Below are 25,945 nucleotides of genomic sequence, written 5' to 3'. Positions count from 1 at the left end.
GTTGAATAATTTGTTGATGGAGAACTGAAATCGAATAACAGCCAACATGGAATGTGCTGATTCGTACAGTCTCTCTTGAAATGTTGGTTTCATGTTTATGTTAGTGCAGTATGTGACACAAATCACTGAAATATTTCTAGGGGTGTTCCAAAATTTGTAAGTTGTTTGAGACCAGAAGTTCTTGCAGGATGCTGTAATCTCTTTCAGGGAGTGATGTCAGAAGTTGTTTGAATTGAGTCTTTTTATGGCAGGTGCATTCTTTTGCGGTCTTTCCTTCTTTTTAATTTCTGTACGGTTACTTTCTACTTTCAAATATAGAGGCAGGAAAATAGTCTTAGTTCAGTCAGCAGCTACAGTTATCGTTAGTTCAACAACCTACATTTGTACCTAGTGCTTTAACAATGAGCAGAGACGTAAGGTAAGTGAATGATCATAATGCAACTATGTTTTGAATGTGTTAAACTAAAATTCAGAAAGTATTGTATGAAAATATTGATCAGGATATCCTTATTGTCATAAGGTATCAACTTGTATGAAGACTACCAGTGGTAAAGTAGAGGCTGGTAGCCACTGTTTATAGATTAGTAACCTGGTTCCAGACTTTCTGTTTATTTGCCTGCCTTTTGTGGAGCATGCCCACCATCTCCATTGTTCCCCTTCTGGAGAGGATGTATAGAATTTGGGATTAGATGTTCCCCTCTCCCAGCGCAAACAGGGAGGGACGGTGTCTCCTCATTCGGTTTCTCATTTGCGGAAGGTTTTTAGGCAAAGAAAATAGTATCCAGTCAGAGGGAGCTAGTTCTGTACATCAAACTTCCTTGACTTTCTCCTTCTGTTGTGTCTTTTTCCATATGTACCATTTATTATAGTAGTTGGTTTTACATGTGATTTTGTATGTGTGCCATCTCTTGCATTTTCTTTTTTACATTCTCCTTGACCCTGTGCTGGAGTTGTATACAGTATTGTATCAGCCCTGTTCTTGGTCTAAAAATTGTTGACTTTTATGTTTTCTGTCCCATATCCAGATTTAAAAAAAAAATATTCTTATGTTTAATTTTAAAATCATTACAATTATGTACCTTTAGGTTGTTGTTGGTTTTTTTTTGCCATTAGCCAACAATACAAATATTTTGTATCTCTATTTTCATGTATACAAGAATTCTCTGCGTCTGTATATGTCCAAGGGATTGGGTAGGGAGGGAGAGGTAAAAATTGAGCTGGTTGTATAGGGGATGGCACAGGTTTCGTCTATTCTCATGTAAATGATGTGAAGCCTCACTGGGGCGGGACTCCAGCCCTGTGATTACTTTCTCTTCTCCCAAACTTGGGGAAGGGCATCCTCCTTGAATACAGCCCATCTCTCTCTCCCTTCTCGGCAGGACTGGACAAAGCCCTGGCAATCTCTCGAAGAATGCCCCGGTGTCGTTAATATTTTTGGGAGTACAGAAATAAAGAATGAAAAGAAAAAAATTGCGGGTAGCATCCTATTGTGCTCAAGGGAATCTCAGTCATTGATTCCTCCCCCTCCCGTTGTGAGCTTGTAGCCGTACCAACTTGTCTCATCCCATCTGACAGCATCATATATGGTAGGGAAAATGAGGGCCCAATTGTGCTCGGGTTGTTGCCAGATTTCTCCTGGGATCTGGAGGACAAAACCTGACTTCTGTGCAGTATTTACAACACCTTCAAGACAGATCAAAGGTTGGGTTGAGGCGCAAAAGCCGTACAAAGTAGCCTCATTTGTCAAGTTGCCTGGCACCTACAGGGACAATATTATACCCCAGGCGGGCGGCCTGCTCGTTTGTCGGACTTAGGATCCAACCCTTTGCCTATGTGTACAGCCCTATTCCTCCAGATGATAATCGTTGCAGATTTTTCTCCAGCCCTGTAAAGACTGGGTTCAATTTTCCCCATAGTTATTATTGATCAACACCAATAGGCTGTGGTTTCTCTAATGACTAGTTCCAAATTTGATTGCAGCCAAGATGCCTTATCAGTGCTCATGCTGTATCGTACCTTCTATCAGAACTACGTTTCTTATGGGGCTCAATCTCGTTATAGCCAGCTTTATGTTTCCATTGAATGTTTGAATTGGAGGAAGGTGAAAACCCTGCTAGCAACTTCAGACATTTCAGAAAGGCATCCACTGCAGTTACAGCAAATTGTTGAGGTTTCACGTGTATGTAGTGCAGGCAGGCAATCTCAGACAAATTTAGAAGCAAATTAAATTGTTGGTTGTACTTTGATACCAGAAACCATGGAAGAGGAACTGATTTCTTTCAATCTTGGAAACTCTGTTCAGATTTTACTAGACTCCCACCTCCAATTTTTCATCTTGATTGATTGTTTTAAGAGTTGATTTTACAATAAAACTCAGATTGAAACATCTGAAAGGTAATGAGCATCATTCATCACAAACAGATGAAGGAACATCATGTTTAATTGGATATTTGAAAATGGGTTAGCCTTTAAAAATGACAGAGCTCTATTTTATGTTTTAGACATCTTCAAAATAAAGTGACTGGACATAATTACTGTAGAACAAGGAAGATTCGCATGCATTTTAATTTTGCGAATTTCGGGTGCGCCAAGATTCGTGAAATTAAAATGCATTCGAAACTTCTTGTGCACACTATATGCATTAAATGCCAGAAGCAGTTTGCGAGAATTTCATGCCATGAATAAGTGTATATCATGTTTTACAGTGCTCATAGCAATCCTTGTCATCATGGCAATTGGCATAGGTGGATTATGCATTTGTCAATCAGTCAGGAAATGAAAAATCAGATGAAGGATGTATTGTACATTACTGGGTACATCAGTGATGTCTGACATTTTAATGGTAATGAAATGAGCTTGACAAAGAAAATTTGAAAAGGGCTCAGCATGAATAGAATCTATTTTTTGGGTGGCTGAGGTGGTGTTACTGCTGATTCACATGACCCAGAATAGAACTGATTCATTAGTAGATTCATTACAGGCTGTATGTTTGATGTTTTTTGCTCTGCTAGCATTTCAAGGTAGAATATCATGATTTTTAGAGTGTACATTGGGTATGGTCGAGTGAACAGGGGCAGGTAGGATCAATACATGCCACTTGCTCAATCTGAACTTGTTCTGTGCAAAACTTAAATGGAGATGAGTCTGTTTTTAGGAGACTAATGGGGGACCAGCCCCTTCCCACTGGAGTTTCAGTTGGGGGTCTTGGCGGACCCCCTTAGGGCAGTGATTAGTGTGATGTGGTGGCAGTGGGTAGCAGTTATGTAAGAATCCTTTTGTTTTCAACTCCTGCCAGAGAGAGTGGAAAAGAATGAGAAATCTGTAGCTAGTGTATCTTTCAAGGTTTTCTTGGAGGAACATAATGATGATAAACCCACATGAAGACCATGGAAATCCAGATTACTCACTCAAACACTCTGTGAAAGAGTTTGTCTGTCCTATTTGAAGTGCAATTTTACCAAGGAATCTTTTATAAGAGGTATATGTGACAGCCCTTGTCTAGTCTCTTTTAACAAGAATGTAGGGGCCTACCTCTTCAACATTTAGATTCTTTTTTGTTTGTTTTTTTGTTTCTCTATCTCTTCTTCAGAATTTTTTTCTTTTTCCCAATGACTCATATTCTGTCTATTTAAAGTTTGATTGCTCAGTAATCTACACAGGAAAATATACTACCAGTGTGTTGTATTTCAGCACTTTTGCAGAAATGACATGTTCATTTGCAGCATTGTGATCATTCATGCTTTGTTTTACCTCCGCTAAATAAATAAATTTGATAGGCTGTGAAGTGATATCATTGGTGGTACTGGTAGGCCTACTTGATTTTCAAGTGTTCCTCAAAATATATAGAATGATCCTGTATTTAGGATTTGAAATTGTAAGCATTGTTCAAGTGGGATCAAGATTTTTACAATTTGACTGAAACTGAACTATTTTTCTGTGTTAGCTAGAGAGATCAGTGAACATATATTTTTCACTGGCAGTCACTAGTCCCAACACGTAGTCCATAAAGTTTCATTGCCCAGCGATGAGTGAGGCAGTCAGGTGGATTTCTGATGAAGTTTGTGTTATGACAGTAAAATAAACAGCACCAAAAAACAATACTACAAATTTTAGTGAGTTACAACTGATTCTCACTCTCGATTATCTCACCCACATGTAGGCCGAGATCGCCTTGAACCCAGTGCTTTTTGAAGGGGTTGCTCACGGTCACGTATGCCTCACAATGTTACAATGTAAACAGCTCAGGACATGAAATGTTTCTCGTCAAGTGACAACAGGACATGGGACATGAAATGTTTCGCTTGAAGTGATGACAGAACTTGCCTATTTTACGTGTTAATAGATTGCGACCTAGACCCATTTTTGAATGGTTTATGTCCTGTTTTTTGTTTTTCTGGTGGCATCAAAATATATGAGCATGTAATTTACACCCAGTATTGTATCATAAAATGTGATGTACAACACACCCTAGATAAATGCAATCGAATATGATATGTTGTGAACATTTGGTGCCTTTCTGCTGGGAGCAAACTGCTCTTTGTTTGTGACAAGAACGCACAAATATTTCAGTTTACAGTTTTTTTCTCTCTAGCTGTGAAAATGGGTCAAGTCAAAGTTAGTGAAATTTCACATTGTTTACCTGTCATGATAACTATTAGTAACACAGGTCTATGTAACATCAATATACACTGCGTATGGCATTAATTTGCCTTGAGATATTATAATGTACCGATCATGGCACTCTGTTCATTCAGACTGAGTGCATTTGCTGGTTACCCAATATTCCACAATCTGCTGTTTTTTTCAAGATACGGGGGCCCTGTCTGATATCGGAATGTTCAGTTAATAGTGTGGCTACATGGCAGAAGTCATGCTGAGTGCTGGTTATTGCATGGGGTAGAGTTTGTTTTCGCATGTCATTTCCATGAGAGGGAGCCCCTGCTCTGAGGCCTAATGAACCAGCCCGCAGAATTCGGCTCAACCAGTGGACAACTTGCAGATATATATGGCTGATAAGAAATTTATGTTGACATTTCACTACATATGTAAGGTAATAAGTAACAAGACTGCAAATAGGTGATGTTGGCTTGGAATACAATTTTCATGGCTTTGGTGAGTCATTGATAGAGAATAGTGAGCTATGGTTGGCAGAGGAAAAAAGAAATGAATAGTTCAGCGCGCAGATTGGAGGCGTCATATATGTAATATCTTTGGAATGTTAAGGAGATTAAAAGTGAGCTTTTGTTATTTCTTTCCAAGTCTCCAACATGTGGCTGTAAACTGTCAGTCTTTTCTCTGTGCTTTGGGTTCATCGTCTGCAGCATTAAAAAAAATGTGTAGAAGGAGAGTGTTGACTGATGAGGATGAGCTGTGGGAAAAATGGAAAAGCGGTTGAAGTGCTCAAGATTAAAGAGTATCACAAGCCAGGATGTAGGCTTGATTGACTGGGAGAATGTCTTCCGGAGTGCATCTCCCTTCTAAGCATCTTGCAAACCTTGTGTAAAACTCTAGGGCTTCTCCGACATAAAGTCCCCTGTAATCTATTGACTTGGGTCTGAACAATAAAAGCAGGTACATGTACAAGTGCAGTAAGCCCAAGGAATTAACCAATGCTCCCACCAGCTACTTTTCCTTGTGAGTTGGTCCTGCGCCCATCAGCTCTCTTCTGCTTCGCAGCTTCCGCGTGCTTAGGCAAGCTTACTTTTTATGTAAACCATGTAGACAAAAGAGACTAAGTTGAGAGGTAATTACCATTTCAAAGCGTGCAAGATTTTGCCATTTTGTCTAGTGGCAAGATGTCCCCACCTACATATTTGCGGCTATTAATCCTATTGTCTACGATCTTTTCAAGAGACTGGGCAGAGAATGCGAAGACACTAGTTACGTTCAGACGGGAGCCCTTAACCTCGAAGTTAGGAAACTTCGAGGTTAGAGCTTGTAGTTAGGGACCGTGAAGACGCACTCGTAGTTAGCAAACCTCGAGGTTTGCTCGAAGTTTCGAGCCACGAGAAATCTTATGGTTAGCGCTCTAACCACGAGCCGCGGGGGGTCCCCACTCGTAGTTAAGCACCGTGTGGACACAAAACACAACGAACTCGAAGTTAAGAGTGACCTCGCCGTAAACTCCGGCCCCCACAATTTCCCTCTGCTTCCGGGTCAACCTCCCAAACGTACACCACAAATACACCACACGTGAAAAACTTATAACGCATGACACAACAACATCATCTTTTCTTCCCATGCGCTTGATCTCTGAAACTGAACACGTCGAACTCGCTATCAAACTGTATTCTATATTCTTCTCCGACGCTAAAAAAATGTTTTCGACGAATATCTTCATAAAGGCATAAAGTCATCAGTGCAGTGCTATCTCTGCATACCATGACAGAGAAAGAGAGTACCCGTAAGCGAGTCCGACAGGGTTCGACTAAAGAATAAATAGACGCCTTGTTAGCAGTGTGGGCTGAAACTTCCGGTTTTGTGGGACCCACTCGTAGTTACGGGGGGCAGAAGCTTAACCTCGAAGTTTCGTAACCTCGAGGTTAAGATTCGTCGTGTGGACACACGTCGTAGTTAGGGGGCAAAAGCGAAACCTCGAAGTTTCCTAACTTCGAGGTTAGGGCCTGCCGTCTGAACGTAACTACTGTGGTAGAGATTTTTTTTTTCTTCTTTTTGTAATTTTACTGAAAGGCTGCCTTACAACTGAGGCACCTGCTAAGATGATTAAGATGAGGTACTGGATGGACATGAAAAATGGTGGGATAAGTGCCTAGTTAGCCACTGGTAGCAGTTTCTCCTGTGGTATTTGCTATTTGTATTTTCCAGCGAGGGCATCTGACAGGATTTGTCAGGATTAGCAAGACACTGACTACCATTTCCTGGTGGGCCTTTGTGTGCTCCTTACCAGGAAGAAGGAAAGGACCAGTGGGTTGAGATGAAAGACTGAGAGCATTCTTCCTCAGGACCACAGTTAAAATACCCTAGCATTGTGTATACAGACAAGTCATCATGTGTAATGAAAAAGTTAATCATCCTTTCACTACTCAACTCATGTAATGAATTCAAATTGCTGTCAATGGTCATCTGTGAATGAATGATATGAATCATTGACCCATAATTAGAAGTAATGGCACTAGTCCTACATTAAACTTTTGATTATGATTTGTGATAATACAGAAAGTATCAACACAACTGCTGGAATTGCTGAAGGACACTCTGTTAAATCATTTGTCAGCTCCCTTTTTTTTTTGTAGAAGAGGGTAAATATTGAAAAGAGAATTTTATCTCACTTTATACATACTGTATGGATATCTTTTCTGAAAGAAATGTGCTGTCACGAACAGGGAAATTGCCATGAGTAGGTAGAAATGTAAATTGTGGCAGAAATTTACTGCATAACACTGTGGAGAAGGGATTGAATGTAGCCCTTTTCAAATGTCATACACTGACAGTGCTGATATAAACACATAGGGCCTATATGAAGGTTGCTGGAAACAGGTTGATTGTATGCCATGTTGTATTCTAAAAAGAGCACAACTTGTCAATCTTGTATGAACAATGTATAATTGTTATATATTACATGAAAGGACTATTTTAAACTATGAACTAGTCATGCACTTTCAGGCATGCTTGATATGGTCTGATTAGGGATTCGTCCACATTCTTTCCATGTGTCAAAACACAAGGAGAGACCCCAATAGTGGTGTCACAGACCCAGCAGAATGCCCAAGAACCAAGATGAACTTCCCAGTTGTTAGCCGCAGGAACGTTTGTCACAACATGCCTTGTGCTTCGTATTTCGGTCATTCAGGATGATTTCATCGTCCATAGAGTATAGGCCCATTTACACTTGCTTGGAAAAATCGTGATTTTTCTAAAATCGCGACATTTGGGTGTAAGTTGCTAAGCAACTACACCCAAACGCCCTCGAAACATCGCCAGAAAAATCGCCAGCCGGAGTGCGATTTTTTGAAACATCGCGAAGTTTGAGGCGAAGTTAGCGAGTGTAAACCCAAGCTGCAGAAATATCGCGATTTTTCATCACGTGACTCTCGGTATCGGATTGCACCGGGAGTGAAAACGAACAGAATAGCGCGCGCTTCCACTCAGCTACCGTGTTGAAAACAGGTAAATTACGCATGCGCACTACCGACCAAAAAATCGCGATGTTTCGTGAAGCTCAAACTTCGCGTGCTTTTGCGCAAGTGTAAACTGTGGAACCAAAATATCGCGATTTTTAAAATCGCGATGTTAGTAAGTGTAAATGCGGCTTATGTCTGATTGGGCTGTTTGGGAAGAAAGAGAAAAAGAAAGAGAGAAAGAGAGGAAAGGAATAGAGAGTGAAAAGACAATAAAGTGGATAGGTGTCGATTGAATGAAATACCTGGTCTACTAGTGCAACATTTGAAACTGGTGAGTCGTACGTCATATGGATGAAGCTGGGGATTATGAAGTGTGTTTTGATAGATGTTGGTTGTCGTGGTTACAGGGGTGATGCAGATGCAGTGGCATGCAGCCCTCACTGTTCTATTTTCTTCAGAAACAGTCTGTGAAAGTCAACGACTTGACCGATATTTTTTTTTTCATGTTTTTTCGTAGGCTAGCCACCGGTTGCAACAGCAAATGGAAATGTTATGATTGAAAGGCTATACATGTTGTGTTAGGAAGAACATGTTCCCACATCGTCCCTTCTGCCACTGAACCCCTGGATATGGGATCACGCAGGTGGTGACTGATGGATGTGAGAAATATGCAGTTAGTCAGGGACACGTTAACCCCTTTGCTCCCTGTTCAGTGTTGCCGAATGGGACGTGGTTTAACCGTGGCCGTTTTACTGTTGCTTTGTACTGTGGATTATTTTCACCTCCTGGAGTAGGAGCAGTCTCATGTAATCGAACACGAACATGAAGGCTGTGCTGTTGGGGGTTATAGTGTGAAGGACGGGAACTCATTCTTGTTAACTAGGCAGGGAAGGGGGGCAGGTAGAATCGGCTGCTCAGGGATTTGTTTTTTCCCAGATATGGGATGATATTTGGGGCATGAAATCCTATATAACTTTATAAGTTAACAATCACCTTGTTTCTCCTTGTCTGTGTAACCGTGAAACTCCATCTTTCACCATGTGAGGTCGCCATTTTATGAATGTCAATAGAAATATTCTTCAGTTACTGTGTATGTCTTCTTAAAAAAATTGTAATCATTTTGTTGCTTTCTTTTCTTTATCTGTTCCTAGATCACCATCACAGTCATTGATGAAAACGACAATGCACCAATCTTCAATGAAGCGCCCTACAACGTCTCCATCACTGAGAATTCACCCACAAACTCACTAGTTACCACGGTTACCGCCACAGATGCAGATATAGGCAGCCACTCCATCATCTCCTACAACATCACAGCGGGAGCGAGCAACCTCTTCTCCCTGGATGCTACCAATGGTGAGATTCGCACCAAGGGCGTGGTCAACCGAGAGTCCTCTGCCCTTTACCAGCTCCTCATCCTGGCATCGGATGGCACCCAGAGCTCCACGGCAACCGTAAACATCCATGTCCTCGATGAAAACGACAATGATCCCGAATTCTCAACCAGTGCCTATTCCTTCCTGGTCCCTGAGGATGCGATGGTTGGGGAAGATGTTGGTGTCGTCGTGGCAACAGACCCAGATGCTGGCCCAAATGGTGAGGTGGTGTATTCTGTGGTGGCGGAAGGAGCACCAGGAGAGGACGTCTTCTTCCTTGATCCAAGCACCGGATCCATCAGGCTTCTGCAAACTCTGGACTATGAATCGGTAATTCATTGAGTCAAGAATGAACAAAATTTTCCTTGAAAACAAGAGAATATTAATCAGAGGGGTGAAGGTTGAGTTGTGAATTTTCCTTCAATTTGTCTCCTCTACAAATGAAATTTGTAAGATCGCAATTGCTGATCTGTAAATGAACAAGTGTGTGGGAAAAAAAAGAACCACAGGACTCAAGCCTGTCATCTACTGCTTTCAGGGCAGCAACACTACCACCAGGCTATCCCTGGTTGCCAGCAGCAGGTTTGTTCAATTACAGATCAGTAGTAGCAATCTTACAAATTGTATTAGTAGAGGGTGACAAATTGAAGAAAATTCACACCTCAAAATTTTCCTTATGATGTTGATGAGTAAACATATGCCACACAGATGCAGAAATGTAGGCATACATAATATGCTCATAAGTATTCTTGACCTGCTAAGGTAGATTTATGCATATCCAACCGTGAAGTAAAATATTGAATTTTTAATGGTATGATATATTTGGGCACTGTGAATTTAAATAATTCTATAGAAAGTCAAGACAGTCTAATTTCATTACTATGTGAATGCCAGGCATTTTTGCAGTGTGTGATATTTACTAAGTGATAATGATAAAGATCAACCCATTGATGACGGACTGATTTTGCTGTAACACGCATTTCCCATAGATACCTGCCCGAGTATTCTCGCGACTCGTCTTCAACGGGTTAAGATACCAAGAGGAGTAAAGATTGTACGTTAGCACTGAAGAAAATACTAATCATCCCATCTCACCACTTTTTCCTCTCAAATATTACAGAAGCAGCACTATTTTCTGAATATCATGGCCTCGGACAACGGCAACCCACCGCGCAGCTCCACCACATCGGTCTACATCAACGTCGATGATGTCAACGACAATGATCCAGTCTTTGATCCCACCTTCTACAGTGAGGAGGTTCCTGAAAATGTTGCTGTGGGAACATCGGTTGCTACCCTGTCTGCCACAGATCTCGACTCAGGTAACATAATAATTCCTCCCCCGCCCCAACTCCCTCCACCAATGTGCTTGACACCTGATTATGATGTCTGCCCATGCTGTTTTCATACTGGTAGAGAGAGATGAGAATGGTGTTGCATTCGAGCAAAACTGTCAGTTTAGCTTAGATTAATTCAGGGTTTTACCATGAAATACTGCTAAAAACCCAGAATAACTGATATCAGCATAGCAAGAGAAAACCTGCTACCTTAATGGATGATTGTAGGAATAAGGTTCAGGGGAGGTAGCAAAGATGATAGAATTTATGCGGCAAGCGGCTGAATTGCAAATTACCACTGATTTCATATTTACTGTGCTGCCAAATGTGAATTATACCGAGCTTATTTTCAATGGGTCATTCAATGTATGGTCTACAAATCCTTGATATACTGTAAAAGTGTTCGCAGTGTTGAAATTTTCGCGCATTTTGCGCAAGCAGGAACAAGCACGAAAATAAAAGCAATGCTAAAATTTTTGCTTGCCATAGGTTCCAGTAGTTCATGTCTTATTTCCGCGGAATTGAAAACACGCGAAACTCTTCTAACCCCGCTGAGCGTAAAAGATTAGTCGCGCGAAAATATCCACTTTTACAGTAGATTAACAGAGCATGCACAAGTAAGATCTTAAAATGTAATTGTGCAGGGAAATTTTGTTGTTGTTTTTGGTTTTTTTTTTTTACTCAATGAAAAGCACATAGCGTACAGAAGTGATACTTACAGCACTGCATGGAATTTGTCCAATATCTAAGTTTGCTGGTGGAAAAACAATAGCATCAAAGGTATGAACTTTTGAGATCCGAACTTTTGAGATCCACACTTTCAGGTTAAAGGTTCTAGTGAAGGTTGAATTATCACTTCCAAAAGTGCTGTCTGTAATGGTTCCTCGACATTGTTTAGAAATTCTTCAATCTTGTAGTCCATTTCACTGGGCAAGTCACTCATGATTTGCTTCAGGGTCTTTCCACTGCTCTAAATAAAAAATGTTCCCTTAATCTTCACCGATCTCACCAACATACCCCTTACTGAGTCCACCACACACCCATTCCTAATCATCCATGGACTGAAGTCCAGCGTTCCTCAAGAAAACTAAAAAGGAGGTTTTCCCTCTGCATACCTTTGAGCGTTGCTGATCCACCTTTTCATCGGCCGCGAGCCGCAGGTCTGAACCAGAGATTGGATCAAGGAGGAAAGTTCAGAAACTGAGGGTCTCTTTGTAAACTCCTCCCCTCGTAATCTGGCGGGCATATTGCAGGTTTCGTGGGAGGGGGATGAAGAGGAACACTCGTCTAGCTTGAAACTGACCTCTTTTCCATTGCTTTCAGAGTTTTGGCTCTGCTACAGACTATCCCACCTGTAGGGCTGGGCTGGACTTCAAAAAATGTGTCTGCCGGTTTTGGTAAAACACCTTGACCTCACAATAGAGGGTCTGAAATTTGTCTCAATATGTAAATACTGCAAACTAAGCATGATTGATGCACCTGCTTAGTTGAGTGGATTTAGAGCTCACACATTTAGGCTAGGATGTATTATATCGCAAGTATAGTCTCATATTGCGTGTGTCAATTTCTCACATTCCCTCTCTCCATTTAAAGGAAAATGAGGGCAACAAACAACACCAAGAACTTTAACTGCCCAGACCCAAACACACAATTCCGTCAGTGGATTTACGAGCTGTATATCAAAGTACAATTGTGTTCCATGATCATGCTGGTTTTGTAGATTCAGTCACATCAAGCAAATGGGTGGAAGTAACATCAACTCAGACATTAGATATGGAAGTATGGAAGTAATGAAGCTACCTTTCATGTGTTTTTGAAAGTAAATGATGTTAGTCCAAACCACATATATGCTAATTTGATGAGGTGATGTTTTCATTGCCTCATAATCCTCCCATTAACATGCACACACAAAAATCTCAATTTTTGTATTTATTTGTGTGTGTGTGACATGAAGTCAATTAGAACGTGTATACTTTCCATCACGTTAAAATTGTGTTGTAATAAACTTGCAGGATGAAGTTGTTTCAAGTTGATAGATTTTCAGAAAATCAAGACTATCATGATAGTTTGGAATACAAACCAATAAGAGAGCTGGGAGGTTATGATAGCGTTACCTCATTGTTATGTACTGCTGCTACAAATAGAAGCAAGTGATAATCTCGAGCGACAGACACACATGTCGTCGACAAGTCTATTTCAACTATGCACATGCAGCTTGCATGGTGGTCTCATTGCAAGACCGTTTTACAATTGTTTCTATGCATAAATATCATCCCCCCCCCCCCTTAGATTCGAGTTATCCCTTTCATGTGGCTGAAACCAATATTGTGTTTCATTAAAGCATGTGAACGATTTCTAAACTTTCCTGCCTGTTTTTAATTAAACTTGCATTCTTTTTGTTTTTTTGGTGTTTTTTTTTTTCATTTTCCTGTATTATCAGAGTTGATATGATCATGGAGTTACATTGCATAGTACAGAAGGACAGGGACAGGTTATATGAAAGTAATATTCTTTGGGAATTTGTGACACAGAGATGTCGTTAGCTGATTGTTGAACAGCAACATACATACGTGCTTACTGAAGGAATGCCTGTTTTCCATTCAGTAAAAAAGAAAGAAAGAAAAAATGTGCAAGATGCTGTAACATGGAAAGTATTGTTTGTTTTCAGATTTACTCAATTTTTGATCGATGGAAATCAGGTGTGAAGATACAGATGAATGAACAACCATATTTGTAATCCCGGCACATTCTTTTGTAAACTGAAAAGCACCATTCATTGTAGTTATTATGTGCAACTCATGCATCTTCTGTACAGCATGGTTCAGAGCAAGATAAGATCTGCTGCTGTGTTATTGTCCCTACGACATGAGCAGTGTTTAGGTGCTTGGAATACAGGAAAAATATGAAGACCCTATCCTACAGGTGCACATATCACCTTTGCATGTATGGGACGATTCTGTCATTGTTCAAAGTGATTGCCTGAAGGAAATAATGCACAAAGCCATCTCGTTTTTTGAAATCATATTTCATAGGCCCATTGTACCATACCACAGCAAGCCTGCTACTACCTCTGACAGTACATTTTTTTTTTCTCTTTCCCTCTTCCTCTCTTTCACAAGCTCATTATGTGTGAGCAGAATTCAAAACCAATTTATCATGCAGACTCCTCACAAATAGTGCTATGTGTTGATGGACGAATGACAATGATAAGCCAGCCATGACTCTCCAAGTAGCAATGGCTATATAGGGAGATTTGCGCTCATCAATCATATTCTCACCGCTCAGAGGAAATACAATTATGTGAGAATGCTGGCCATATTTTTATTTGAGTTGCATGGCGTGCAAAGAAATGTTGTTGTTTTTGGTTTTCCAGAGGAGAGCTGAAGAGGGCAACTCAGCTTTCATGAAGGCCAAGGATTTCGTTCCTGTAGATTTAAATTTTATCCTGTCCTTTTCACTACCTGAAAGTGCAAGATGCCCCGTGAGCAATGGTGCATTCCTATCAAAGAATACGGCAGTGAAGTATGATATCCTGCTCTTTACAATCTTTAATTGTGCTTTGTCTAATGTGACAGGATGTTTCATTGATGAGATTGTTGTTTTGCTCCCTCTACACCCTGCCTTTGAGTGCTGAGATGAATCGGTTGTCAGACACGTGGTGAATGTATCCAAGTTGAAAGATGACAAATATCTGAATTGAGGAATGCTGCCATAAATCTCTATTGGTAGGACTTGGCAGACAGACACCTGCGACAACACCTTGATGCCTCATCACGGGAGGAGACACGGTGAATGAATCGTCCTTGAAGAGCGCAGAATCGCCATTCAGGCCGGAGATTAACATATAATTCAAGGACTAGCACGACATCAAATGTTGTTGAAGGTTTTTGGCCTTGGTGGCATATTGTCTTTGTACCTTCAAGTTTTAATTATCTTGAGTGCCTGTGATGCTATATCTGCTTCACAATACTAATAGCACCATTTCAAGCGACATATACAGTTGTTTGTGTATCCATCTCTGTCGTGCGTTTATGATAATGTGGTACTTATCTGCAGTGAGTTAGCACTGGTTGTGACTTCTCCACTATTTCCAGATTTTCTCTCCAGTACACAATTTATGCTTTAAAGCACTTTTCCTCTTGGAGGTTTATGTGAAAAAATATTGCCATGGCATATCAATATCAGTGTTTGTCAGAATGTAATGAGGAAAAAAACAAGAATAATTTTCTCATAGAATGCAGTCATTTCCTGTCAGAGCTATGTGACACATTAGATGGATAATAGCTTTGCAGAAAGGAGTGGTATTGGTTTAGGCTCCGTGTGGCATGCGGGTAATCCACGTAGTTCGAATCTCCACAGCAACTGCATCAACCAAGTACCAACTTTGAACCAATGTGCATCCAGCAAAACCCACTGATCGTTGCTCTCTCTGCCTGGGGTAGTTTTGATGGTAATTTGTTTCTGAGCTTTCCAGAGCAGGCGATTGCATTTTGCCAGAGGATTAGGGGGTGCCAGTGTCGATGACAGTGGGTCTCCATGACCAGTCCTCCCCGAGGAACACCTTGTTTCATTGATTGGCATAAGTGAAGAATCTCGGTGTTTTCAGTTTTGTCAAGTTCAGATGGACTGCATTATGACGAGGGGGGAAGAGGGTAGTGAGATTGTAGCACCAGCAGGCCAGCATAATTCCTCAGAATGTCCAGAGTTTAGTGCACACAACTGAAAGATATTAGCTGCACTCTGAAAGTATCTCAAAGCTTTTCATTGGTTTGATATTGGCAAGATCTCCCCTAGACTTTCTGAAAATTGCAAAATTTCAAAACAGAAAGAGAAATATTCCAATGGAGTGCCGAGTCTCTTTATTGTGAGATCATTATCGTTCCCCTCTGTATGCCAAGCTCTTCCATGTACTCATGGCTTGTATGATGTCAAAGATGACCAGCCATTACCTTACAAAGAAAAAAAAATCAACAACAAAAATAAATAATAATTAAAGTGATTGGTTCAGATTTTTCATTAGAAGTATGAAATAGTAAGCATGATAATATATGCTGCAAACAAACCACCTGCGATACAGTACAGAAAAACTTTTTCCCTTTGACAAGTGTGTGGTGCCTCAGTCACCCTTGGGGCATAGTTGATAGGGCATTTAGGGTAGCAAGTGAGGCAGGATACCTTGGAAACCTCTTTGACATGAAAATCTTATCCGTGTATCTCAGATATTGAGATAAGTGTAGGATAGGACATAGCTGAAAAATTCTCCTCCACATGGTAAGTACACCGAGAAAGATGGACCAATGCCCTAGTGAGGGAATAGAGGTCAGTGCATGAACTACAAAGACTGTACGCATATGGTGTTGATATAATGGTCAACTTGTCCTCAAAATTGTGTTTCTACCTCCTGGTTTGGCTACTAAACAAGACAGCAAAGCCTTGTGCAGTAGAACCCCTTGGTATTAGATTTCCCGTTGGAATAGAATTAACAATTGATGTCCTTTTGTTTTACAAATGTGTAGAAGAAGAAGTGCACTGCTTTTCTGATCATTAGGGCCTCTTTCAAAATTACGTCATTTCATCATATTATGTATTTAACTTTTTGGGGTATTCATGTTTTGATTTTTTTCCCCTTTCTTTTTCATTGGACAGGTGTCAATGGAGAGCTAGAGTTCATCATTGCATCTGGCGACCCCTCTGCACGATTCGTGGTCTACGACAACGGAACGGTTGCTACCGCCAAGGCTCTGGATCGAGAATCCGAGTCCTTCTACAACCTCCAGGTAATGGCTGTGGACAAAACGCCTGACCAGGCCAGCAGGAGATCCAGCACGGCCCAAGTGTCCATCATCGTGACGGACATCAACGACAACGCCCCGCGCTTCATGAATCAGGACACGGTCAGCGTTGCAGAGAACACACGCACCAATGTCATCATCCTGGCACTGTACGCAGATGATGATGATGTGGAGAGGAACAGCTATGTGGAGTACTCACTTCTTACTCCATCTGTGCCTTTCGCAGTCAGCACTGTTGAGGGCAACCTGCGGGTGACGGGGCCTCTAGACCGGGAGACAGCGCCCTCGTACAATCTCCTAGTGCAGGCCACGGATAAGGGCAACCCACCACAGTCATCTGTGATGAACATAACGGTGCACATCACCGACGTCAATGACAACGCACCCACCTTTGACCCCCAGTCCTACCACGCCACTCTAGACGAGGACACTCCAGTCGGCTTGGAATTCGTGCGAGTTGCGGCGACCGATCCCGACGAGGGACTCAATGCCATCGTGAGGTACTCCATCCTGAGTGGAGACGTCAATGATGATTTTGCCCTAGATGAAGTCACTGGCGTGATCTCCGTCAACTCTGCTCTCGATTACGAGAGGCAGTCTTCCTATTCCTTGATCATCCGAGCTCAGGACCAGGGCTATTCCACCCAGGTTTCATCGGTCACTGTGACCATCAACATTGTCGACATCAATGACAACTCTCCGATCTTTGTTGATTCTTACACACCATCCATCATGGAGAACAACCTGCCCTCTTACGATGTTGTCCAAGTCTCCACGAGTGATGCCGACAGTGGTTCGAATGGCATCGTCAGCTATCGGCTGCTAGCAGACTATGACGGACTCTTCACCATTGGATCTACATCTGGGCTCATAGAAGTGACGGACGTGTTGGATTACGAAGCAGAGACCGAGTATGAGCTTATTGTCATTGCACAAGATGCAGGTAAGAATACATTAATATTCCACATACAATTGTTTCAACTATTCCGTAACGACTACACTGTCCCATTGGGCTCTGGACCTGAATAAGGTTACAAACGAAAATCTATGAGCCATAGAAAAAGTAAATTAAGTCCACCTCAAATCATTATGCTCTATGAGGGAAATTCACCTTGGACCTTATACTGACGATTCTTTGGATTAAAAGAGGAAGCAAAAAAAAAAAATTTACAATCATCTAGAAATTCCTCCCACAGTTTCACCTCTGGATCCATTGTTATTTTTTCAATGTGCAATGTTGTTCCACTGAGGCTTGTGAGGGCTCAACATGGGTGATTTCTCAGGTTCCTCAAAGGGGGTGACTCAGTTTGATTAGATTGCCTTTTGATGAGCATCTGATCCACAAGGGATTTTTCTGAGTTGGCATTCGCATTGTTTTGCAATGTTACCCAGGTTATCGGGGGTTAGTGGTGTTTGGGGGGTTCTCTAAATCTCAAGGAATAGAAGTTTGTCTATGCCTCCTAATGAGTTCACTGATGGATATCTCCACTATGGAACCGCAACTGAAGTGGGCAGGCATTCCAACCATGATCAAACCCCTATGGACAATTGGACCATGCCAGGATAATGTGCTGTCAGTGTGCTAGTGGAATGGTCCATTAGCAATGTGGGTGTGTGGAATAGATGATATGCTTATCGGGATAGCTTTCATGCAGGAGTTTCCATTCTCACATTCCATGGCAATGAGGTGTGAAAGACATTTTATCATGTGGAACATACTGCTGTTGTTTTTGTCTTGATATTTGCATTATTTTCAACACTAAGATAAATACTGTATCTAAAAATACATGCTGTTTGCAATGCGGATACTATTTTACGCAAGCATGATTTCAACTTCAATATGTGTTTAATGTCTACACAGTACCGGTTCTGTGGGCAGAGCTGTTCTGTGAAGAAGTAGGTGTACATATTGCTGTTAGGACCATGAGAGCAGTCTCTGCATATCTTGTATCTGATTATGTTTTATCTCCAACATTGGCACATTGAATACATGCACAAATGCCATTCAACATTCTTTGGGCTGCACATTAATATAAACAAAGACTTTCTTCACTCATGTGCTGGCAAAATGAAAAAGTTCAGCGAGGCACACTGAAGATTTTACTGTGTATATGCCCTTTTACATTAGGTCACAGGAAGACTGTACTTCCAGGAGAAAAAAATCCTGCATTTTGTCGCCAAAACAGACAAACAAAGTGTACATTTCTGTCAAGCGGAGTTATTGATGATAATTCATTGTTTTTACAACATACCTGTCACGTTCGAGTCTGGGGCCAGAGTTTTCACAGAGAAGTGATAATTTAGCAAATCTCTCAACATCTTTATTGGAGAATCTGACAATGGAAATGAGCAAGGCCAGCACATGTTTTATTCCTCAGTAAAAGTCACGAGGCTGATCATTTGTTAGAAACCAGTGGATTTTTTCCCCCATATTGTAGTAATGTGCTCCTACATACCAGGTCTTTTTACTTTTTTTTTTTTCTTTGTGGGGGAGGGGGAATGTTTTGTGCCGCTGAAGTAAATGTTTAGAATATTCGCAGCTCAGTTAAGGGGGAGATGAAAAAAATGTTTTGTTCCTAAAAAATTTTATGTCATTGTCACAGTAGCATTTGTGCAATGACCTGAAGAGAGGTATGATTTAATGCTAACAAAATAACTTATAAGGAGTTTGTTGCACTACAGTAATGTCATAGTTCAAGATGACAGTTGCATCTTTTTAAAATCTTTAAAAGATATATCTCTCATCAACTACAGCCCTACATATCCAGCTGCATTCTGTGAAGAATGAAATGTAGAGAGTGTTTCGTTCCACAATCACCTGACTCATCGCCGATTGTTGCAAATGCATTTCACATGTCTAAATAATCAACTCTCAAGTGCCCTCAATGTACTTTTTTTTGGTAAACATATCTATAAAACATTCATAAAGAAAGGGCTTGACTTAGGCTACAATATGACTTGGAATCTGACTTTGAAGCCCATAGCAAAGTTTTTAACGTCAATAGGAGTACACAAGTGAAGGTATGCCAGATTCCAAGGTCTTCCTTCTTGCTGATGATGTCACTCTCTGTGAATGAGATTGTGTGCTCAATCCATATCACCACAAACACCAAGCAAAAAACAAAACAAAAATCAATTAAAATAAAATAAACAGAATATCATTCATGCTGATATGGACTGAGCATTCAATCTTGGGGGCGTTTCATGAAGCATTTTTGTCCGACAACTTGTCGGACAAATTTGCTCTCAACGAATCAGATGCAAGGATTTCAGTAGCTTTTAACATTTTGTCAGACGAAATATCTGACAAAACGCTTCATGAAATGCCCCCCTTATTTGCAGAGAGTGACATCAAGAAGAAAGTACCTCTGTACATGCACTCTCTCTCTCTCTAAAAAAAAAAAAAGATAAACAAACGAACAAATTCTCTTCATTCCTAATTGCAGTTTTGTTCTTATCTTTTTGATTTTCCTTTTAGATACTTGTTGGGCATGTTTTGTCAGAATACATTATCAATGTCATTCCTAGTGAACTGGCTCTCTGATGAGCTGGTTGTATGCTGGATGCTTAACATCTCCTGTATGGATGCTTTTGCATATGATATTTCGAGGGTAGGAATGTCAAATCTGTCAAGCTGAGAGGACCACATTCACTGGGGTTCAATTCTGTGTTGGTTGACACTGTCATCAATGCAATAAGTTGGATTTATTTGATGCCCGCTGCAATCATGGGAGTTTGATATGCACTGCGATGCTCTTTTAAAGAGAAGTTATGAAAATTGAGCTTTGTGTGTCCCTCTGGCACAATTGGTGTCAGTTGTGGCACTTCTTATTACCCTAAACTAGGTAACAGTGATGATGGCAACGAAACAGATGAATTCAATTTCATTTTTTTTCTATTCAGTGAGTAGAGTTGCGCCACTGATTTGCCCCCCAAAGATTGCAGTTACTATAACTGGCAGGAAATAAGAAAGGAGAATACCCCTTGGTTTCCCCCCAACCGCTGACTACATAAATGTTTGTCTTTCTGAAATCCTGCACCCCCTTAGTCCCACATGTGACCTGGAGTGGTATCAAATTTAGCCTGACCCGTGGGTACAGGAGTCTGTGCTGGCTCAATCCACGCATAGCCATGTGTTGCTAGGCTTCCTGCCTCATGGGTACCATCTGAGTTGAACCTTGATCCCCCAAAATACAATTTTGCACAGAAGAAGAAAAGAAAATTCCAGCTCTAAAGCCCATTTTTACAATTACAATGTGGACACATCAGCAATGCATTCTGTCTCCACAGTGGCTCAACTTTCATAAGGGAATCAGAGGTATATTTGAAAGGGTCAGAGCTGTTCCAGAGATTTATTAAAATATCTCGTCATCTTGATCTGTGAATCTATTATAAATCTCATATTTCCATCTCTGGAAATGAGTTTGGAGCCCCTGTCAGTGACTGGCTTAGGCATCAAAAACTACCTGAAATGTTGTCACTTCAAAATTGTCAAAGATGTATCAGGATTTGATAACCTGGGAGTCTCAACTTGATTATCATTCACCTGTATATTCACTCTAATTATACTTTGCTGTATAAATGATAAACATACATTTTCAAAGTTATAATCCTGGCCCACGTGAAAGGTGGTTATAAACATGCTAGTTTCATAGTTGACGTTTTACGCAGGCATTTCTTCTTCTTTTTTTCTTTTTTTTTTTTGTCAGGTGATGACCATTTTAGGAATTACTTTCCTGTCCTCTGTGTACCTGTTGGTCGGCGGTATTGAATGAGTAGTTTTACAATGTAGGAGGCCTATTTGAAGTTAAAATATGACATTGACAATATTTGAAGTACGCCATGAAGATAAATGGGTTAAAGTTTATCAGGAACTTTTCACGGAACATGACATAGGGTGTATTTTCAGAGATGACAACACTACATGGCTCAATTTACATCCCAGGTAACAACATCTGTAAACACAGGAACGTCACATACCAAACACATTTCAAATATTAATAAATCACCGTGTGAATACTTTAAAGTAATTTTGTGTATTATACTTCAACAGTTATCTGGAAGAGGCTGTCTTCCCGCTTAGTAGAAGTACATATAAGTTGTATTTGTGAGGGGGAAAAAATATATGACCCTTCAGTTTACGCAAGGCAATGAAATAAAACAACACAAAAACAACACACAAACAGGGTTTGACAAGTGGGAGCAAAACTGAGTTCATGGTCAAGTGTCAAGCACTTCTAGAAAGAAGTTCAGTAAGGACATAGTCCTCAAGAAATTAATGCTTGTTCTACACCTCCCTGTCACTCTGTGTACACTCTCGGTTAACTGCCCGGCAAAAGTGCTTTAAGAGTTGTGGTGTTGAAACATTTATCGTGCCAACGTGCAGTACCTTTGAATTCCTACTGCTGACGGAGAATATCAAAGTCTGCATGAGGTCAGCATGGAATAAATCATACGGGGAAATGCTTGAATACTGGGAGCAGCATGCTTACAAAGATTAACCCTGCTAGCAAGTCTCAATCTTTTGCCTGTTAGCAGAGTCTATTTTGGCAGTGATGGATGTTTGGAGTACACATGGACAAATGCCCATAATGAACTCTTTATTCAAACTCTCAAATATTGTCTTAAATCACAAAGGATTTGAAGTTGCTATAAAAAAATATCCAAGGATAGCTGGGCAAGAGGGAATTCCTCTTTGTCTATTTCTAAAAGTGGTAAATGCATGAAGTCATGACACGTTTTCTTCCTGTTTGCTAACACTATTGTTGATATACATGTAGCGATGATGTCATGGATTTGAAATGTAATATACTATTAAAGATGTAGGCCCCTATTCTATAGGCATCTAGTCATTTTTAGAATGCTGGTTATAGATCTAGGTCCTATATCCATGATAATTTGACAGTAACGTCCACTCTTTCTTTGATATGAAGCATAAGCGTCCAGTTGTTCAGATTTATTGTTTCATTTGATGTGATATAATTGTTCTTATTTTGTATTGCCCCCACCCCCCACACACACACGATTTTGCATTTACATATCATTACATTCAATGAACCAACAAACACATAGTTGGGATTCAGTGGTCCATCAGAAGAATGGACTAAACTTGGCCTGTAGTCTAAGTCGTCAACAAAAATATGCACGTTTGCAACAAACAGTTGTAAATAAACTTTCATCTCATCATATTGTCATTTCAAAGAAAAGTCTATAGAGTCAAGTAAACAATTAATTTGTGATGATGTATAACTGTCATTGCATGCCTCAACATCTTAGGTAGAGTGGGTGAAAAAAAAAGTAACATAAAGGATCCACACTATTTCACACAATATGTTTGCATGGCTGCATCCATGTCAGACTTTTAGAGAAGCATTAAAGTGTTTTAGATTCTGCAGGCAGCACTACTGCAGAGGCGTAGAACATTCTGTAAAAGTAACATTTATGACTTGACCTTTTCTGACAATGTGAAATATTTTTCCCTGTCGCTATTAAGTTCTCCTGCCATGCTACCATCAGTTTTCAGATTAGTGTTATATAGCAAGCAGGTGTGCACAAAGAAATCAAATTTCAAATTCATTGGTGGCGGCGGTGAAGATGCAAAATGCCCTTGATCGCCGCCACACTGCGAGTGTCGGCGAGAGGTGCGGGGTCTTATGTCATACTGCAGGGGGAAAAAGAATAGAACAAAACATGCAGAACTGAGAGTACAGGCTGTCACGTACGGTCTGAATGTGTACATGAAAAGTAAAGTTCCAATGTGACATACAGGCCAATCTCTGTAGTGAGTAGAAAACATGTAGCAACAGGTGCTTGGGTATATACCACTGGAACACACTACAGCTGACTCCCCTTGAGGAAGCCTGATCAAGCATTCCAACATGTTGCTGTAGTGTTCATACAATTGAGATCTAGAGAGCCTGGATTTGTTGTTGTTGTTGTGTGTGTGTGTGTGTGTGTGTGTGTGTGATGAGTAGCTGCCCTCATAAGTTGAAGGGCTGCTCTGCTTGACCAGATATAAATGGAGGGAAATCTAAAATTCTCCATTATCTCAACCTCAGAAGGAATTTACCCATTGACAATAACATGCATTGTCTGGCATTTACAGAATAGATACACTGTAGGTAAGGGATGTGAAGAGGCAGATTTGAACCATACAAACTAGGGAATTGATGTGGAATAATAATTATAAATTTTCTATGTGACTGTCAAGGAGTAACTTCACATCTTTACATTTAATAGCACAAGGTTTATTAACTGTACAGTAATACAGCAGAACATACATGAGCTAAAACAATGACTTGTTTTCTGTTGCTTTTTGCATGCTGTATTGTCCATGTGACTGTCAAGGAGGGTACAGTATCTCTATATGCCATTAGTATACAAATGATGCACAGGATAGAGTGCGTTAGTGGAGGCGTATAGTGCACTCGAGGGTATTTACAATTGTGAAACATGCACGAGGCGAAGCCGAGTGCATGTTGCACTACATTGTAAATACCCGAGCGCGAGCTATACGCCTCCACTAACGCCACGAAATAATCCTGTGCATCATTTGTTTTATAAAATGGGTCGAAAATTCGAAAACTAACAGCATTTTTCAGCGTTTTTCACGTACCTTTGTGGGTCAAGACGTCCGAAGATGTTCGTCCCAAACATTTACGCACGTCGCACTCGGAAATCCCGCACATATAAGTATGATGGGGGGTTGGGTTTCCGGACACTTAAGTTCCCACATGAAAACTTACTTATTTTACATAGAATATGCACCCTTTACCTTAAAGACTTGATATAGACTCCTCATATAGGCCTACTAGACAACATACTCTGAAAATGGCGTGAGAATTAACCTGCTAAATCGTTGGATTTGCCCTTCAAAGTGACTCCATGTACGCGTCCGGTCCCACAACGCTTGGTTTACTGTACACTGTACGTATGATACGTACGCCACACATGTTATGCACAAGGGAAGAAAGGCGCTAGGCCGGCCGGCCGGCAGTCCGAACTAGAAGTTGTTTACAGGATTGACAGCGCGTATGCATGCAATTCAAGTTAAAGGAGCCACCGCGCGCACAGACAATCGGCAATAGGATTTAACACGCAGTGCAATGGGACTGAGTAACCAAAGCACACATGACTCATTTCAGCGCTTCCTATTGGCTACATTCTTGAACCCATTTTATAACATCTACTAATCCATGAAACAGTTGAATTGGTGTTCAAAATGCTCAGAGAAGATTATCAAATTGAGAAATGGAGAAAGGGTGTTCTTTGTTTCAAAGAATCGCACCCAGGGTATTTAAATTCTTATGTCGTGTAATTTGTTAACCACAAAGATTGAAATCAGTATATATCATCACCTGGCAATATTTATAAGTTATTCCTCAGCCAGTTTGTGTTATTTCCCATTAATGAAGGCTTCAAGTTGCCCTAGGCTATTCTATTTTTCACTTTCACCCTTCATTTCAGAACCTGATGGATAAGAAGTAGCAAGGCTCCATACAGCTCTGTTCGCATGATCGATGACCCCAAACTTTGCTAAATTGTTGATTGATCATCATTACACCATCCCAACTCCCCCTACCGGAATTCTCCATGGAAATTGTACTTGTACTTATCATTCCCCTATAAAACATGCCAACAAAAACAACAGAAATAATGGAAGGAGACATGGACACACACACACACACCCACACACCCACACACCCACACACACCCACATACATTTACATACATACATACAAATGCAGTAGAAAAATTAGCAAACAAATCATACTGTACGTGAATGTGTCATATTTTACATACACTGTAGATTGTTCTATTAACATACATAATAATGTACATGTAATGGCAAATTAATTTGCTATTCATTTTACATTGAATATACTGCAAGTTGTTCAAATCAAATAAAAAAGGATATAAAATTGTCATTGACTGTTTATCTCAAGTTGACATGAAAATTTACTTACAAAAAAGTATTACTAAATGAATATGTTTTTGTTTTGAGAAGGGAGAGTCTAAAGGGTATATATCTTGAACTTTTCAATCTATCCTCTGACATTTTGAGATTTTGCACTTTTAAGAATACAGAATAAGCATTCGCCTCTCAGAAAATATGTGAAAGCATGACTTCAAGGCAATTCACTTTGCTACAAGCAAAGACATGTGGAAAATGCATATGATATGACTCTGTTCATGGGTGCTTGTGAATGATACAATTTTGAATTTTGTTCTCGGCAAAGAGCGGCTGAGGGAAGACAAGGAATTTATTTAGATATGATGCTAAGAATCTTTGTGGAAACAAACAATTGGTGTTTTGCCTCAGGGTTGGTAGAGGTAGCCCCCCAAGAAAGAGGTCAAGG

At 40.5% G+C, this 25,945-nt stretch overlaps 1 protein-coding gene across 1 annotated transcript in view; it reads left to right on the top strand.

The window, feature by feature from the left end:
- The window catches only part of LOC139718297 (protocadherin Fat 4-like), a 108,683-nt gene that overhangs the window by 47,571 nt on the left and 35,167 nt on the right, over window positions 1–25,945 (top strand). The window contains exons 2-4 of the mRNA XM_071629781.1: window positions 9,233–9,787; window positions 10,578–10,779; window positions 16,441–17,529. Coding sequence (XP_071485882.1) covers window positions 9,233–9,787; window positions 10,578–10,779; window positions 16,441–17,529 — 1,846 coding nt within the window. The remainder of the gene's footprint in view (window positions 1–9,232; window positions 9,788–10,577; window positions 10,780–16,440; window positions 17,530–25,945) is intronic.

Source organism: Diadema antillarum, unplaced genomic scaffold, assembly GCF_040938485.1.
Source record: "Diadema antillarum isolate AM-2024a unplaced genomic scaffold, OU_Dant_1.0 scf00000092, whole genome shotgun sequence".
Classification (NCBI taxonomy): Eukaryota; Metazoa; Echinodermata; class Echinoidea; order Diadematoida; family Diadematidae; genus Diadema; species Diadema antillarum.
This window is presented reverse-complemented; position numbering and strand designations above follow the sequence as displayed.